Here is a 16,909-nt window from a genome sequence, read left to right on the forward strand (position 1 = left end):
CAAAAATTCCTTCCAGATCTCTATTTACTGCAAATGTCGTCTAGACTAGAAGAAATATTCTTAAGAGTTTGGCTACTTCTGTTCTTTGGAAAGCTTCAATATAAATCAGACAGCAGGTGCTGTACTTAGAAATGTTTTTTGCTTTGTAAGTGGTGTCACATTTTAAGGTATTTTGGTCATTCAGAAAGGGAAATGTTTTAGAACAGTAAATCCAGTGATTGTGTTTGGCTCCTAGGCCTGTATGTTGTACCTATGTGGTCTTTCTGATATTTGCAGCCCTGAATTTGCAGTCCTCTAAAACTCCAGGAGCTGCTGGTGCTGAGCACCTCTGAAAGTAAGGCCACCTCCTTACATACTTAATTTTAGGCATCAAGGCTTGACAATTTGAGCTTAAAATGCTACATATCTCTGTATTATTGCACCCTGGGTTAAAAAGCAGTACGTTTAAGTTGTCTTAGCCGTTCTTTACGAACCCCAACTGCTCAGCCAGTGCAGCTAAAAAGCCAGCCACCAACAGCCAGACAAGCTTGCCAGCATGCTGCCCTTGAAAAACCCAGTGCTTCTGTCAGGGAGGCCTGTTAAAAGCCAGGCTGTTATTCCTACACTGCAGTTCCAGGATGGGGGGTGAGCATCCGCAGTGCTCACCGCTCAGGACCGGGAAGGCACTGCCCGAAATGTTTTGCTTTCCAGCTAGAACAAAAACATGATTTGTTCTTGCATCTGAGTGAAGAAAAAAGGAAAAAAAAAAATCCACTCGCATTAAAAGAAAAAAAAAAAAAAAAAAAGGAGGGAAGCAAAAGGTTTACAAGTTCCTTTGCTTTTTATATAAAAAAAAAAAATCCACAGCAAAACCTGCAAAATTCCCTCTTCCACTTTTAAATAGTGTGGAAAAAATCTCCAAAAATCTCAAGATCTCTGCTGGAAAGCTTGAAAAAGCAAGCAGTCCAAGAAACCCCTATGAAGCATTTCCAAGAGGTTCTTTTTAGCCTTAGAATATATTTTATGGAAGGCAGAGAAAACAGGGACATGTACAATTCATCATGTCAGATTAAGCAAACATACTTAATATTCCCTGAACAGGACTCTGACTGAGGCTCTCCAAAGATTAAATGTCAATAATTTACTTTTGAAAGAAAAATTAAATTTCAGGGAATGTTGTAAATAGTGCACAACTTGAGGTGATACTAGACTGTAGTCTAGAAACACCATAGAGCAATCTGGATAAACTGTGCTCTCTGGCACTTGGCATAAATGATCTGGTTTAAGTATTCTTGACAGCAGTTCAGAAGCACAGACAAAAAACATTTGGGAGTGGAAAACAATTACCCCAATTACCCCTATGGCAAAAGTGAAAAAAAAAAAGAAAAAAAAATATAAAAAGCATCTACACAACTGTGCAAAACCCCTGTGTATTTAAATACACTCCTAGCACTCAACTGCTTAAAAAGTAAAACAAAAAAATAGACTAACGGGTTAAAAATCAGATTTAGGTGCTGAGCTGTTACAAAGAGGAGTTCACTTGGCATTTGGACAGTGTTAAAACAACGTTTTTAATGTGGATGCTAGTGCAGAACCCAGGGATTAAACACAAAGAGACACAGACAGCTCCCACATGCAGGAAAAGGAGGTTACAGGCACAGCAGCCCCAGCGCTCACCCATCACCGCGGGGAGGAGGAAGGGACAGGCATAGCAACCACAAGCCCAAAAGCAGAAAAGCGCATACCTTCAGCTTGGAATGAAAATCACGAGATTTCCTTCTGGCAAGAACCTGAATGTGACTAGACACCTGCAGGGTAGGGGAAGGGAGGAAACAAAGGAAAAGCCTGTAACCATGGAGATGAAAAGCCCCCTACAACTGGGCAAGCCAAACGTACCTTAATGGCGGCTTGAATTTCTCGAACTTTCTTTCTTGCTAAGACCTGTATGTGACTAGACACCTACATTGTTCAGGTTTATAGAGGGGGAAAAAAAAACAACAAACAAAAGAAAAACAAAAAGCAAATCAAATTTTAAGTGTCTAATTTTTTTATTAAAAAAAAAAAAAGAAAAAAAAAAAAAGGAAACTTTTCTGAGGGGAGGAAGTTATTTGCATCTTCAGTAAGCTCTGCTGTTAAAGATACCACATTCCCAGCCAGATACCAAGCTCTTAGCACCAAGGCTTAACAATACAGGTCATCACTGCAGTGATTTGATTAAGGAAATTAAAAAAAAAAAATAAAATAAAAAAGAGAGAAAGGGAAAAAAAAAAAGAGTAACCCACCAGGTTGTGCATTCAGCTACAAGACAGAAGATACAGCTCACAGCTGGACGCAGCCCACGTGCTTTGGTACTGATCCCATCCATGCCCAGGCCCTGAGCTCTCATGTGGGGAACCCAAAGGATTTCTACCCCATCTGCTGGGGATGCAGATGCCCACTCTGACCATTTGCCACTAAGCTTGAGACATAACTTGGCACCATGAAATTTTATCCATTATTTATTGTGCTCTGCAGCTCCAATGAGGAGATTTAGGCTGCATTTTGAGTCCACTGAAATACTTTAAATTCTGGCACACATGATAAAATACTGGCACAACAAAGGTCCCTGAACCCCTGCTGGTTTCCTTGGTAATCTCAGCATCAAATCTGCCCACAAAACATTTGTGTAACTGGGGACCAGCAACTTGACATCAGCTTGAGTGATGCCCAGGTCTGGCCCATGGCTGTTTTGCTTAGAAATTTGTGCAAACCCAGTCCTGCACTACAGCAGTTATTGGTCAGAAGTTGCTGCCTGTGCAGTGAAGGGTCTGAGCCCAAATTCACATTCCTGTTTACCCAGGGACATACTGAAATCCATGCTGTTGCTGATGAGGGTTTAATGATGCTGCTCAGCATCACTTGGTAGCACTCAGCATCCTTCAGCCTTCTGTGTGAAGGTTTAAAACCTGCAGTGATGGCAAAAACCACTAAAGAGAAATCTCTGATTCTCATTTGACCCAGGACATACCATATCAGGTGGTGCACATTTTTCCTACATTAGTTAAAATTCCTGTCTGGGAAAGAACAAAGCAAAAGAAAAGGAGAAACAATGATTTTTCTCCTCTATAAGACTATTCTGTGTCAATAGTACCAAAAAGCCTGTATTTTAGTAGGGAAGCAAACAGTGATGCATCAATGAGCACGGTCCCTGAAGGCCACCTTTGAGAAGCAGCTCAGGAACCAGTTTGCAGTAATTCAGAGTTATACTGCTGCTTACTGAGTGATTTTGCAGTCAAACACCTACACCGAGTTTTCACACACGTTCAATTGTTTTGCTTTCAGTGGAATATTAGTGGTGTTAAGGGTTACACCAGAAGAACAATAATAATGTTTAATTGCTCGGTTAAAACTCCAGAGCAGCAACAAACCAACTTTTTTAAGCATTCAGTTTAAAGTGATTTATGCATCACTACAGAGGGATGCACAAGTATGGAGGCAGACATTGTCACAGGTAAGCCATCACAGCCCCCCTGCTTTCTTGGCACATGCTGGCCAAGGATCTAACCCCAGGCTCTGCATTTTAACTCCTGAGGCAACTTTATGACCCCAGCATAACTTCCAGCTCCTGGAGCTCACATGGGCAAGGCAGGGCAGAAGTGGGGACTCTGCTTTGAGTTTGTGATTTCTTTGCCAGTCTTTGGTTTGTTCCTTCTCCCTGTGCTGCAGTTCTCCTCCTTTCTGCTGCATTTTCCCATCCCCAACACACATGCTTTCTTCCCAGCTGACAAGGGACACCACCCAGGGCAAAACAGCACCCAAAGTGCTTCAAATCCGAGTGCTGGCAGCTTTGTGTGACCCAGTGCCAGCTTTCCCTGCACTGCAGGACATGCAGGGTGTGCCTTTGTCACACTCATGCAGAGGGAGAAGGGGAATCTCACACCTGACAGTAAAGCAAGAGACCTCTGCCATTTGTGGGGTGTTTTTCAACAGTGCAGTAACCACTACACACAGGCTGTGCTTTCTGCAAGGCTGCTGATTGCTGTGAATATTATGAATTAAAGGATTTAGCAATACGAGATAAATTAATGGTTATGTGTCAACCATCTAAAAAGAAACTTAAGGTGGTTTTAAGGTTTATTCTGACTCTTGGATGAATGAAATCTTACCATGGTCAAAAACCAGGAGCCTGAAGGCTCTGAGGGAAATTTTAAAATTATTTTTATATCCTGTAGCAACTACTGGCCATAAGCTGAGAGCACAATTATGGTCAGGCCATTTTTATATATCTACCTCTCATATCCAAGAATCATAACCTCTATTATACAGCCAAATTCTCTTAACTTTTAAGAAGTTCCCTTATTTACCACCTCAAAATAATAATTATATAGTAATATTATATAGAGAAATAAGGCATAATGCTTGATGGTTTTCCTTCAACTTTTGATTTTTTTAATGAAATATGGGGGATAATAGCTTTGTTTACAGACAGATTAATAAAAAATGAATCCTCACATTACCACAACATAAACCCCAGAGTTTAAAATATTCTCTAAACAGCATGTATTTAATCTGAATAGTGAAGTCAATACACCATCCCATCAGAGCTGAAGCACAGACAGCCACTGCAGCCAAAAATGCCATGTTTTGTCATTCATTGACATGCATACTTCCCCACTGGGTTATTTTACCTGCTTCCTGGTCCGTGTCTTCCCTGTCCTAAGTTTGATGTATCTGGCTATCAATTCATTCCTACCTGAAACAAAGAAAAATTCATGGTAAGGGACAAGCAGCATCACACCCAGAAACATCATCAAAATCCCACATTTAAACACACAAGCTCCTCGCCTATCAGGTTTGTGTTCTCACATGTACCCCACTTTTCTTTGCACACCATTTTGCAAACCAGTATTTCTCATTGTTCACCAGTATTTCTCTTCCATCTCCTCCACAGGCATGGCATGTGCCACAGGAACTATGCAGAGCACCATGAGTTCAGTGTTTGCCCACCCAAGTCCTGCAGCAGTTTACAGGCAGAGGCACCTCCTTGGCCAGCAGCGGTGCCCAGCATGATCTCTCACAGGAGAACCTCCCATGCTGGGGCTGACACAAGGTCTGGGCTCCTCTGGTTCTGCTTCCAACTGCTCCAGGTGCTGTTTGTCCCCCTGGACCCCTGTGGGGAGGAGTGGTTGCTCTTGAGAAGGTCGTGTGCTGCCTGAGCCTAAGTGCCAGATGTGCCAGCTTCTCTCCAAGTTTTGATCCTGCAAGGAGGACAGCAAAATCTGTCCTTCCTGCCAGAAAGACTCCCCCAGAGATGAAAATCGCTCTCCCAGTCCAGCAGGTTATCAATCACACCCTTAACTCTACTTGTAAGAGTGGCTGCCCTGCAGTGCTGATGTTCCTGTGGGAGCGGGGCCGATCAACACGGTGGTTTGTTATTCAGAGCTCTGTTTCTCTTGGAAATGTGAAATACTTCCAAGTCTCTAAAATGGCTATTTGACTCTTCTTCAGTCACACATTATGCTACCTAATGCAAACTAACATTTTCTATCCAAATAATTTCCTTCCTAAGTATTGCTGACATGGAAGATAACACAAGTTTTATGTGGTGTCCTGTTTATTTTCACTGCATATTATGTTTCTTCTCTGTGAGTTGTAATAACTTAAATATACTTGTTCAACAAGTCCTAAGTTACAGAGCTATTTGCATTCAGCACAGGGGAAAAGCAGCCTGTGTGTAGAAAATGAGAAAACTGATTTAGCAGTGAGCTGAGAATGGGGAGGTTAAGAAAATAACTTGTCACCCACCAAGCTATTTTGAAGTGGATGAGTACATAGCTGGGGAATGCAGAAAATTATTTTATCAGCCAGGGCTTCAAACCCTTACAGCTTTAATGTTGTGGGGGAGACATGAGGAAGTTTTGAAGTAGCCTGCATATGCTTGAAGTGCATTTTGTTGACTGAGAGATTGAACACATTTAGTCAAACTAGACTTTTTTCCTCTGTCTCCCCCTCTGAGCCTTATTTTGCACCCTTTCTATCACATGCCTCATGGTTCCTGTCTCCTTCATTTTGGTAATGAAATATCAAGGCACTTCCGAGCAGAGCTGCATTTTTGTTTTAGTCTGGACTGTGTGCCATGTTTCCCACAACATGCCACTGGTTTGTAACTCTCCAGCAGGTCTCTTCAGGACAAACTTCAAGAGGTAAATTTTGCGTGAGCAAACAGTTACACAAACCAGCCACATTTCTGCACACAAATGAGGGATTTCCGTATGCAAACAGAGAGGAGCAGGTAGTTACCCAATTTCATGCAAAGGCCTTGTCTTTAGGCTGAACACGAGTTCTGCAGCCTGTAGCACTCACAAAATACTTGCCATTTGCAGTGAACAAGTGCCTTTATGTGCATGGGGTGAAACCAGGGAATGCTCCATCTCTCCCTGTTCTCATGTTCTTTCTCATAACCCAAACAGAAGCCTGCAAGAGCAGCTTTGTGAGCAAGAGCAGAAGCCTGCAAGAGCAGCAAGGCTCTGTGGCCTGGTGAGATGCAGAGATCACCACACTCCTGCAATCACCAGTGTGATAGGTGGTATGGACATTTTCATATTTCTAAATGCACATTTTGATTTAATTGGGAATGCCACCTCCCCTCCCCACACCCGAAAGTACCTGCTTGGCAGATGTTTAAGTATGTGCACAATTTAATATCCGGAATGGGGGCTTTTGCTGCAAAAAGATCAGCAGCTGGTGACTAAGATCAGTGATGCTATACAGTGATGTAAAGGATGTGATGCCATCTCCTGTCCCTCTGTCTATGCTGCAGATGTTTCAAATACCTGGGCACAGCACAGGTCACTGCAGCCACCCCTTGCCCATTAAGGCAGCCCGATGCAGTCCCCAGCCACAGCTGAGGTTTCACAGTTCTCCTCCCAGACAAGAGAGCTAAAAAGCTATTTTTAAAGGAAAGCTCAGGTTCCCAGGCAGCCACTTGACAGAAAAAGCATCTTTATTAAAAACACCGAGCACTAAAAGTCTAGACTGTATTATTTGAGTGCAGTCTCTGGTTCAGCCCCAGTCCACTCATGAAATACTTTGGCTTCACTCAAGGGGGGGTTTTGTAGCCATTACATTTTGTAGCTGGCCAGTGCTGTGACTAACAAGATTGCAGTTTTGGCAAGTGACTGCTTCCCTTAAGCTGAAGGCTACCCAGAGCCTAACTCCAGAAGAGTCAACAGGGTGGAATAATTTGCCTTAACTTGCAGGGAGGAGGAACTCTACAAGGAACCATAAAAAGTGGCCAAGGTAAAAGCCTAACACATGTTTTCCTTACCATCATGTTTTCGAGACAGCAAAGACACATGTATCAGGTTTAGCCAGAGCAGGAGACACTGAAGGCTCACTAAATACCTTCTCCCTGGCCACAACGATCTGAAAAGACATAAATTCTTTCTTGGGCTACCAAAAGCCATAAACACAAACAGAAGCACTGCCTGACGTAAACAAGATAGATGCCCTCAAGTAAAAGTTTACAGTCCTAATGTTATCTACCAAACACTGGTGCTCTTCTTTACCAATTCTGACAGATAGGGACAGAAATTATCTTATCTCCAGATCAACTAAAGCCCAAAGAGAATTTTACTTTAAAAGGAAAGCTTAATAATCCTAAAAACACCCTTTCCTGTTCTTGGGAATGAGAAGAGTCTGAAACAAAAGGTGGCTCATGGAACTTCTTTAACTGGCCATCAGAAATCTTAGGGTGAAAAATGCTCATTAATAAATATATCTGTTTTCTCTAGAAGAGCTCAGCTGTGGAAATTCTTTCCATACACACCCTCCCTCTGTCTCCTTGTCATATATATCTGGGAAATTGCCTGGCAGAAAAGAAGAGGTCAGACTTATGAACTGTAAATTTTCAGCTCTTTCTTCCTGTCATTCGCTGTGACAGTCTCCTACTTTGAATGTTTTGGTTCGGGTATCAAAGAGAGGCATGGGGAGGTGCCTGGTTAGATAAAACATCTTCACAGCACAGGAATCTTTTCCAAAGATCTTGGAAAGTTCAGGAGAGGACCACAACAAGTATTTTACATAGGCTGTCTCTTGGAGTTTGTTTTTTTCCCATTAATTCAGGCTTTATCTGTCATGTCCATCCGTGTCATCAGTGAAATTGCAAACTACAATTCTCCCCGGACTGATGCTGAGGAAGAGGCATTTTGTGCAAAGGAACATTTTTTTAATCATGGCATGGAGTAAAAAAAACGGAGTTCAGCTAGAAAATCGTGCAGATGCTGAAAACCTGTGGGACTTCGTGGACAGCCAAAGCCCTCAAAGCTCCACTGAAGGACACAGCTGAGTCCTCAGGGCAGCCCAGCTCCAGCCAACCCTTGGCTGGACACAAGGCTCCCTCCACCTTCCTAATCCACTGCCCCAACCCTGAGCACCACCACCCTCAACAGGGGAGTGTGTGGTGATCCTGGACACCTCTCAGGCAGCAGAGAGCTGACACTTCTGTTCCTCTTGTTCAAAACAAGCAGGAGCAGCTGCAAAGTGGGGCAGCTCCCACCGCCTCTCCCCGGGGGAGGCAGTTGTTGCTCTAACAGAGGGCCCTTGTGCAGGGAGCCTCCTCCACCAACACTTTTTCCAAGAACAGCCTAAAGCAGCCGAGCACCAGCCCCCACAAAGGTCTGAGTGAGACTCCCGGGTCCGCCCTTGATGCTGAGGGTGTGTTTGTCCCCACGCACCCAGCGCCAGCAAGGTCCCCCTTCATGGGCCAGGAATGGCACCACCACCTCTCCACCTCTGCAGGGGAGCCACAGGATGCTCTACCAGCACCTGCACAAGCTGTGGACATGCTCGTGGCCACACTGTGTCTCTTTCCTGTGTCCTGGCCACGGGCATCAGTGCTCAAACCCAGGGACTGGTGCATCACGTCCCTGAGCAGCCGCGAGGCCGGCGGGCGTCTTTATTTAGAACATTAATGACACAAATCAAACCTCTGCCCTCCCAGCTCCCAGTAATAGGCACTATCCAAATGGGATAAAAATAGGCAAGTGTGGGAAATAAAGCTGGCTAGCAACTTGAAAATGGACAGCTAATTTTAAAGAGTTTTTATACTCAGCCACATCATTCAAGTAATGACAAAGTAGAAAAACTTATTTGTTTTCTTTTTTCAGATAATGAAACAGCACAAATTTCTTCAAATTCTGCAAGACTGTGGCTCGGAACCGATACTTCCCATCCTGACTGAGAAGTCTGGGGACAGACCTGCACAATTTCATCTCCCAGATCATTCTCACAGCCACGTTTACAGCATAGCAAAGGTTTCTGTAAACTCTACTTCTGCTTGGCCCGGTGATGGCACACTTCTGCCCAGGGGCCTGGGAGGCAAATTTGGTGAGCTTGGTGGGACTTTTGCTTGATGATGAACAGCTTGACGAGGACAGTCCCTGTGAGCAGCACCCAGCTCTTTGTCTGGCTACGGGCTGGACACAGATCCCAGCCCAGGCATGGTCACCATCAGTAGGGATGCGCTGCTTTGAACCCCCTTCCTCACCAGAAGGTGGGCACGGGGCCCTTGGGCAGCAGAGTAGGGGGGAAAAGCTGCTGTCATGGTGCCCATCCCCAGCACTTTTCCGTTCTGTTTTGCCAGCGGAATATCCGGCCTCAAATTCGGCGAAGTCTCAATTGGCCAACAAAAAACCCTCTCGCAGATAATAAAAGAGTTCTCTGCGAGTCAACAACTGGCTAAGCAGTTTAAACCTCTAAGCAAGGCATCCCCCCTCCCTATTTAAACGTCGTAGGCAAATCTAATTTAGGCTTTTAAAAAATATTACGGGCAGGTGTTTAAGTGGCGGGCACAGCACACAGTGGGTCCGGCCGGGGGCTGGGCGCCGCTTCCCAGGCGGGCAGCGTTTTGTTCAGCCAAGGCTTTTTCTGCGGGAAAGGGCCCGCGTGATGGAGGCCAAATAAACAGCATCTGGGGATTTTCAATTACAGACCTTCACCCAGCATGCCTGCACTGTAATCTCTACCAGATGAGGCTCAGGCCTCACTATTTTCAATAATTCACACACTGTGTACACATAACATGACAATAAGGGCATTCATGCAACCGCCTGATTCGCACATCAAAGCTCCCAAATGGCCAGCTGTAAGCATGCTTACTGCTGAATAATTCATTCTTTTCACAGGCTTGAAAAAACGCTCAGCGGGGAGTTGGCAAGCTTGTGTTCTTTCCTGTGTGGTATGCTAAACTCAAATTTTGAAAGAGGTACAGCCCCGCTAAAAAAAAAAAAAAAAAAAAAAAAAAGAGTCAGAGATACAACTATTTAAATGTGCATTTGCGAGCTTTCGGATGGCTGCTCACAGGAAAAAAAAAAAAAAGAAAAAAAAAGGGGGTAGAAAAAAAGCAGCTCTACATTTCCAAGTGGATAGCAGAGATAAGAGGAAATAACCTACATGTCCCTCCGAGGCAGGTGGTTAATAGAAATAAAGTGATAAAGCTGTTTTCTGGCTGGTAAAATATTTTTTACACATATTATTCCTGGCTAAAAATCTTGGACGTACCAGGCGCGTAATAGTCAACAAGTTCAGCAGACTTGAAATTTCCTCATGCTTAGCATAAATTTTCGACTGGATGGCAAAGAGGGTTTTTGTTAAGACTAACACATATGAAAAAGGCAAACACAGAAACACCAGAGCTAATTCTGTAACTCCTATTTACTGTTCTCACCGATATGGGTTGAATACTAATTCCTACATGATATTTTAACAACTCCAAACTTGCAGCTGTGTCTCTGAACATTTAGCTTGCAACAAGTGAGAATCTTACAGATTTTGTAATACTTTGACTTAACACAACAGAACCACCATTTCTTTAGGAGATTAAAAAAAAAAAAAAAAAAAAAAAAAAAAAAAAAAAAAAAGGAGAAAAAAGAAGGGTCTGCTTCATAATATCAAGTTTTCTTGACTGTCAATCAGTGCCTGAACCAGCAGGATCAACCAGTCATGACCTCTCCTTATAGCAAACACATGCTGCTTACCAGCTGTGGGCTGTGTTTTTTACATCCTTTTCTCTATCATTCTGAATGGCTTCCTCCTAATCACAATAATCCCAAAAGTGCTAAAACATATCAATCGTCCTCTAAGCCCTGCCTACAAAAGGCCAGCCGTCCGACCTTTATGGGCTTGTCCAACAGCAGCTGATACTTCATTCAACTACAAATCCAATTTAGCAGTTACAAGAGGTTTAGCATCACTGGAAAAATATTGGTGTTGATCCTGCACTCTTAAGTCAGCAAATATTCCTTTGCCATATTGTTTAGCTTTTTCTGCCATATTTACACTTCTGCTGGATTTCCCTGAGTGACTTCAACAGCAGCATTTAACCTCTGAACTGGTAATATTTACAGTTGATCAAATAAAGATTTTTAAAATATGTTTACCACAATTACAGAAACACAAGCCTGTTTGAATTCCAACTGTTATAATTCTGAAAAAAAAAAAAATCCCCAGCCAACAACCCTAAAAATAAACACAGTCATTTCACTGAAAACCATAGAGCACACTTTATGCGCCGGTTATGCAGGATGTTATTTATTATAGCCCTTTGGGCAAGTTCATGGCAATTCTCTCACTTATGTATTTTTAATTGCCAAGTGAGCCAAGGCAAACACTGTCTTGATCCCCCCTACACCTTTTCTCTTTCTTTTAGTTTTTTCTGCTATTTTTCTGTGGTTTTTTTTTTTTTTTTTTTTTTTTTTTTTTTTTTTTTGTTTGTTTGTTTGTTTTGTTTTGTTTTGTTTTGTTTTTGTTTTGTTGTTTTCTTCTTTTCCCCCTCTTTAAGCAGCAGTATGTGTCGGAGGGCTGGGGCCCAGGCAGGTCTCACAGTCCCCAGGGAATGGGATGGGAGCAAAAAAAAAAAAGAATTAACTGTTTGTCTTTGACTTGTTGGAGCTTGTCGGTGCTCTGAATCCTTTGGTAGCCAAAGGTCTGGCTCAGAATTTAGGTAAGGACCATGCACAGAAGTGGCCACGCAAGGACAGGACCGGGAGGGGACAAAGAACTCAGGGCTCCTAAAACAGGTTTTAAGGGCTGCCCCAGTGGGGTGTGTGTATGTACATACACAAGAAACGACAATAAGCCACTTAAATATTATTATACACAAATTAACTGCTTGCAAGGCGCACCCTAACCGGGCTGCTCAAGAGGAGAGGGGAAAGAAAAGATCCCAGAAACAAAATAACCGAAATAATCCCTTCAGATGCTAATGAGTGAACAATTACAATGACTCATTTAAGTTATATCATAATGATACTTCCAAAGAAAAGAACTTTTTGTGCATTGTATTAAAACCAACAACAATAAAATTATCCCAGATTGAATCAAGACCCACAATTTAATTTACACAGCAAAAGGGGAAATGACCTAATAGTAGCACAGAAAGATATTCTACTCATGACAAGTCTTAATCTTTGGGTTTTATCCCAGCTTCAGTATTAGAGAAAACAATGAAAAAGACCCATAGACACATCTGGTTCAGAAGTGTTCATTTGACATTAATGCAATGCATTGGATTCTGTTTGGCAGGTCTTCATACTGGGAAATATTCCACATAAGCAATGTTTATTAATTTTCTTTGGATTTTTTAAAAACAGAGGCAGAATATATTTCAAAAAGAGAGGAGCAATCCAGAGAGCTCTCTGAATATTCATTAATTAATATTTTGTCAGTGTCGGTTGTCTCAACAAAAGAAGGTTTTACAATTTACTCTAAGCCCCATTTAATTAAAATTTAAATGCTACAAAAATACATGGCTTTTTCTTTCCCTTAGTAATAATTTTCTACTTGCAATAAACTGTATTTTACTGCAACCAAAAATGCATTTCAAAACAAACAGCAATTTTTAGGCTTCAGAATATACAAAGAAATCCCCACAGGAGAAAAAAAAAATCCCCAAACTTTGACCTTTGCCATATCTCTGGATCAGCTACAGATGTTTAGTAGATTATATAAAAACCTAGATGTCCTTAATCTGACATAGTGGGGTTTTTTCCCCTGCTCTGATAGGAACTGTCAGTAACCTCTCTGCAAAAACCCTGTGCGAATTCCACATGCAATTTTTTCCAAGGTGGTTGCAGTTTCACAGGGACAGGAGCAGTTCAAGAAAGCAGCAGACTCTTGCCCAACGCTGCTGACAGAAAGTCTGATTTGGACAGGAATCCTTCAAACACACAGACAATGGGCTGGCTGACCTGTCATGCATGATGGATGAGTTAAGGGGATTAAAACCACTATTTGCATTCGAATAGATAAAAATTAGCAAAATAGAATTTCTCAGTAGGTGGCTTCAGTTCTATTTGTTCTCATAAGCAAAATGAAGCTCATTTTTAAAGGAATTATGATTGTTTAAGTAATGGTTACTTGCAGAGAAGAAATTCTGGGTGTTGGTTTGCTTCTTATTGTCTATTCCTTAAGAAGTACACTTTAGCTATCACAAAAGTATCCTTTTCTCCCCATGTTTATTATTAGAGCATTAGACAACAACAGTATTCTAACCACCTTAAATTATATGTATACCTTAATGCTTGCATGTTTCTAAGATGCATATACACCAAAAAAAGTGGTTTGAGTTAAGGAAGAGATGATGAAAAAGACCAAAAAATTACATTAAATTGTGCATTGATGCTTCAGTGAGGTCCTGGGTATCAGCCTCTGACTCAGGAACTGTAAAAGGCAGATTCTTGAATCACTGCAGGTTCCTTTTGACCAGATTTATATTGCACACAGTGATGGTACTTAAAAGACCCAGAGATGGCTGCACAAAGTGACCTAAGGAAAGGCTGGCCTGACAACAGCATTATATTGTTTATAGAGCATATCCATGAGAGAAATCCGTATGGACAAATGTCAGGCAAGCAAACAGAGGTAAGAACTGCAGAAACATCCACAGACCATCTGAAAGCAACCAAGATCTGTCTGCCTGTCAGAGCTGTGGAGGTCCTGCTCCTTGCAGGATTGTTTGGGGTTTTTTCTTCTCCTTTCCTTTCTTTTTAAGCCAGATGGGAGAGGGCAGTGCAGTACTCTCAGGGCCCAGTGCTGATCATGCTGATGTTGACAGTGCTGATCACCTCAGAGGCTCACACGGCCAGGAGCCTCCAGAAATTCCAGCCCTTTTTAAAACACGCTGCCAAACACGTTGCTGAGCTCTGCCTGTTGTACCAGTGAACTGCAGCCAGAGCAGTGACACATTGCACCATGCCCTACAGCAGCAGAAAGCAAAGCTGAGGCATCAAGGAGGGACATTTCTTTCAGAACAACAGGAAAAGCTATGACACACTTTCTCAACTCAGCATTCACTACAGTGAGATTTTAAGAAAGCAGGTCTCTTCTCCTGCTCAGTGATGGGGTTCTGGCCACATCCAGAGGTTGTCTAAAGCAGGGCAGTGCCAGAGCTTGCAGCCACATAGTTCTGTGCATCCACAGGCAAGCCAACACCTGGTGAGCTGCCCTCATTTTCAGCTCTGCACTGGGATTTCATGCAACTCTCTGCAAAAACTGTTTGTTTAGCTTACGACTTGCGTGGTGTCTGTGTCCCATGCAGTTCAGATGCTTTATTTTCACAGCAGGTGCAAAGAGGCATTTAAATTTTCATTATGTCCAGGGTATTTGGCCTTGGTTTGTGTTAGATGACAGCTTCTGACACCAGATGGGCCAAGAGGAGAAATGTTTGACCGGCATATGAAAGAGTTTGGGATACATCCAACACCAACCTTGGTTTCCAAGTTATTTCACAGGCACAAAGTAGCATTTTGTGGAGATTTTATAGCTAACAGTGTCATTCTAGCTACAGTACAATAAATATTTTGCACCAATTACGAATCCACAAGAGAGACCTACAACATACTTGAGTTACAGGGTAAGTAATTTCTTGCAAACTCAGGCTCAAAACATGTTTAAAATTGAGACTCCTTTAACTCCTTTTTTTCAGCCTAGAGAAAGACCTGTACATAGTTCACTCCCATTAGATCAGCTGCCTATTCCTGCCTTCCTGGAGAACCCAACTGGGTCACTGATGTTGGAGCTAAAGTGGAGGAGAACAACACTGCTGCACTTCTGAAGGATTCCCAAGACACCAGTCCAAGGGGAGAAAAAGAAAACTTGATGTCATCATAAACCCAGCTGTTGGAGAAGACATCACTGCTTATTTTGAAGTTCAGCTAAGAGATACAACAATGAAAAGCTGAGTAATCAAATAATATTGCACCATAATGCATTTTGTTTAAATTTGGAAGTGTTCCTCATAACCTACTCATTTGTCAGAGAGAAAAAGGCCTGCCTGGCTCTCCCTGCCCCTCTGTCCCAGGCTCTCCCATCCCAAGCAGGGTAAATACCATGCTGTTGAATTTATTCTCTCTGAAAACCCCCATTCATGCTTTTCAAAATCTGTAGGGTTATCTCGGAGAATCATAAGAAAATTTTGCTTTGTGTAGCCACCAAATATTTTAGAACCTTAATATTTGTTACCCTGTTTTAGAACCCTAATGTAATCTTTTTTGCATTATTATTTTTAGTTAAAGTGGTTGCTTTGGTTGAAGAGATGACTCTTTAAAGAAAAATAATTTAAGGGCTAGAACATGCCTGAAAGCTGAAAGAAAATCACAGTTATTTATAATCTTTTTACCATTTATTTGTTTCTATGGGGTTTTTTTGCTTCCCAGCTCATGGCTTTACTTTACATAACATTTGTTCAAAAAGTGTACATTTGGAAACCTTTTCTTTGTTTTGGATAAATGAGTAATGAAGTGCAAACACTGTTTCACACATAATTCTTAATCCCACTTTCTTTAGGCCTGATGCAGTAGGAGAGAAACTTTACAGGTTGTTTTGTGCCTGAGTACCATGGACATGTGGCTGGAAGAGGAGACTGGGCTTCCAGCTGCAGCTCTGTCAAGTCCCTGTGCTCTCCTCAAAGTTTTGCCTGTTACAGATGTTAGTTCCCTGCACATCATGATGAAAAAGATTCATGAAAGATGCCTGTCCCTCCACCCACATCTGTGGTTATCCTGCAGAGCAGCCCCAGACACCAGTGGCTCCTAATCCTGACAGCAACAATGGACATTTCACAAGGAGCAGAAGGACTTTGCTCCTCACTTCCATCACAGACTCACAGATTCATTAAGGTTGGAAAAGACCTCCAAGACCACTGAGTCCATTAACCCTACTCTGTTCACCACCAAGCCTTGTCCCCAAGTGCCACATCCATGTGCCTTTGGACCACTTCCAGGAGCTGAGGGCTGGCATTAGGACCAGGATGGGGGCACATGTCCCAGCACAGCCCCCACTGCTGGCATCAGCAGACCCACTGGCAGGAGTCATGAGCAGGGCAGCTTCATGCTTCATGTAGCAGAGGAGCAATGTTTAAATACACATACACACACACACATCTGGAACTGCAGTCAACATTTATTAATGTAGCTTAGAGATTTCTGCCCCTACTAAGCTCCCAGTTTGCTCATAAGACTTTATCATCTGTTTAGTCTAACCTGCTGATATGGTAATCAGTCATCTCCGGTGCATAAAATTATTTCATTTTTCTTCTAATCATTGGCACTTTATGCATTCTTCTCTCCCCTCTTTCTATGTGCTGTCTCTCCTACTATCTCCCTCCCTCCTTCTCCCCCTGCTCTTCTTCAATGATAAGGACAAGTAACACCAGTCCTTCCCCTTTCCTGACTGTTTCCAGGATAACCCTCCACTCCCTACAGGTTCATCTTGGAAGGGTACTTCCCGTCTGCCCAGCCCAGCAGTCTCCACACCTCAGTTTTAGGGGTGTTACTGTCTAGGGGGCAAAGCCCTGACCAAGACTCCTGCATCTGATTCTGCCTTGGCCAGAGGCTAGCTGGATGCATCTTGACACATGGAGAAGATTTCAAGTGAGGGAGAGAGCTTGAGCTTC

The 16,909-nt window shown here is 42.7% G+C and overlaps 1 protein-coding gene across 6 annotated transcripts in view; it reads right to left on the minus strand.

The window, feature by feature from the left end:
- TEAD1 (TEA domain transcription factor 1) overlaps positions 1–16,909 on the minus strand; it is a 153,244-nt gene that overhangs the window by 37,611 nt on the left and 98,724 nt on the right. For 2 of the 6 annotated variants that reach the window (XM_083863392.1, XM_083863393.1), the window contains exons 3-5: positions 4,647–4,711; positions 1,876–1,938; positions 1,725–1,787 (exon numbers count right to left, since the gene is read on the minus strand). In XM_083863392.1, the coding sequence (XP_083719518.1) occupies positions 1,725–1,787; positions 1,876–1,938; positions 4,647–4,711 (191 nt within the window). The remainder of the gene's footprint in view (positions 1–1,724; positions 1,788–1,875; positions 1,939–4,646; positions 4,712–16,909) is intronic. The other 4 variants (XM_083863395.1, XM_083863396.1, XM_083863394.1 and 1 more) reach the window with 2 other exon arrangements.

Source organism: Zosterops lateralis (assembly GCF_965231275.1).
Source record: "Zosterops lateralis genome assembly, chromosome: 6".
Classification (NCBI taxonomy): domain Eukaryota; kingdom Metazoa; phylum Chordata; class Aves; order Passeriformes; family Zosteropidae; genus Zosterops; species Zosterops lateralis.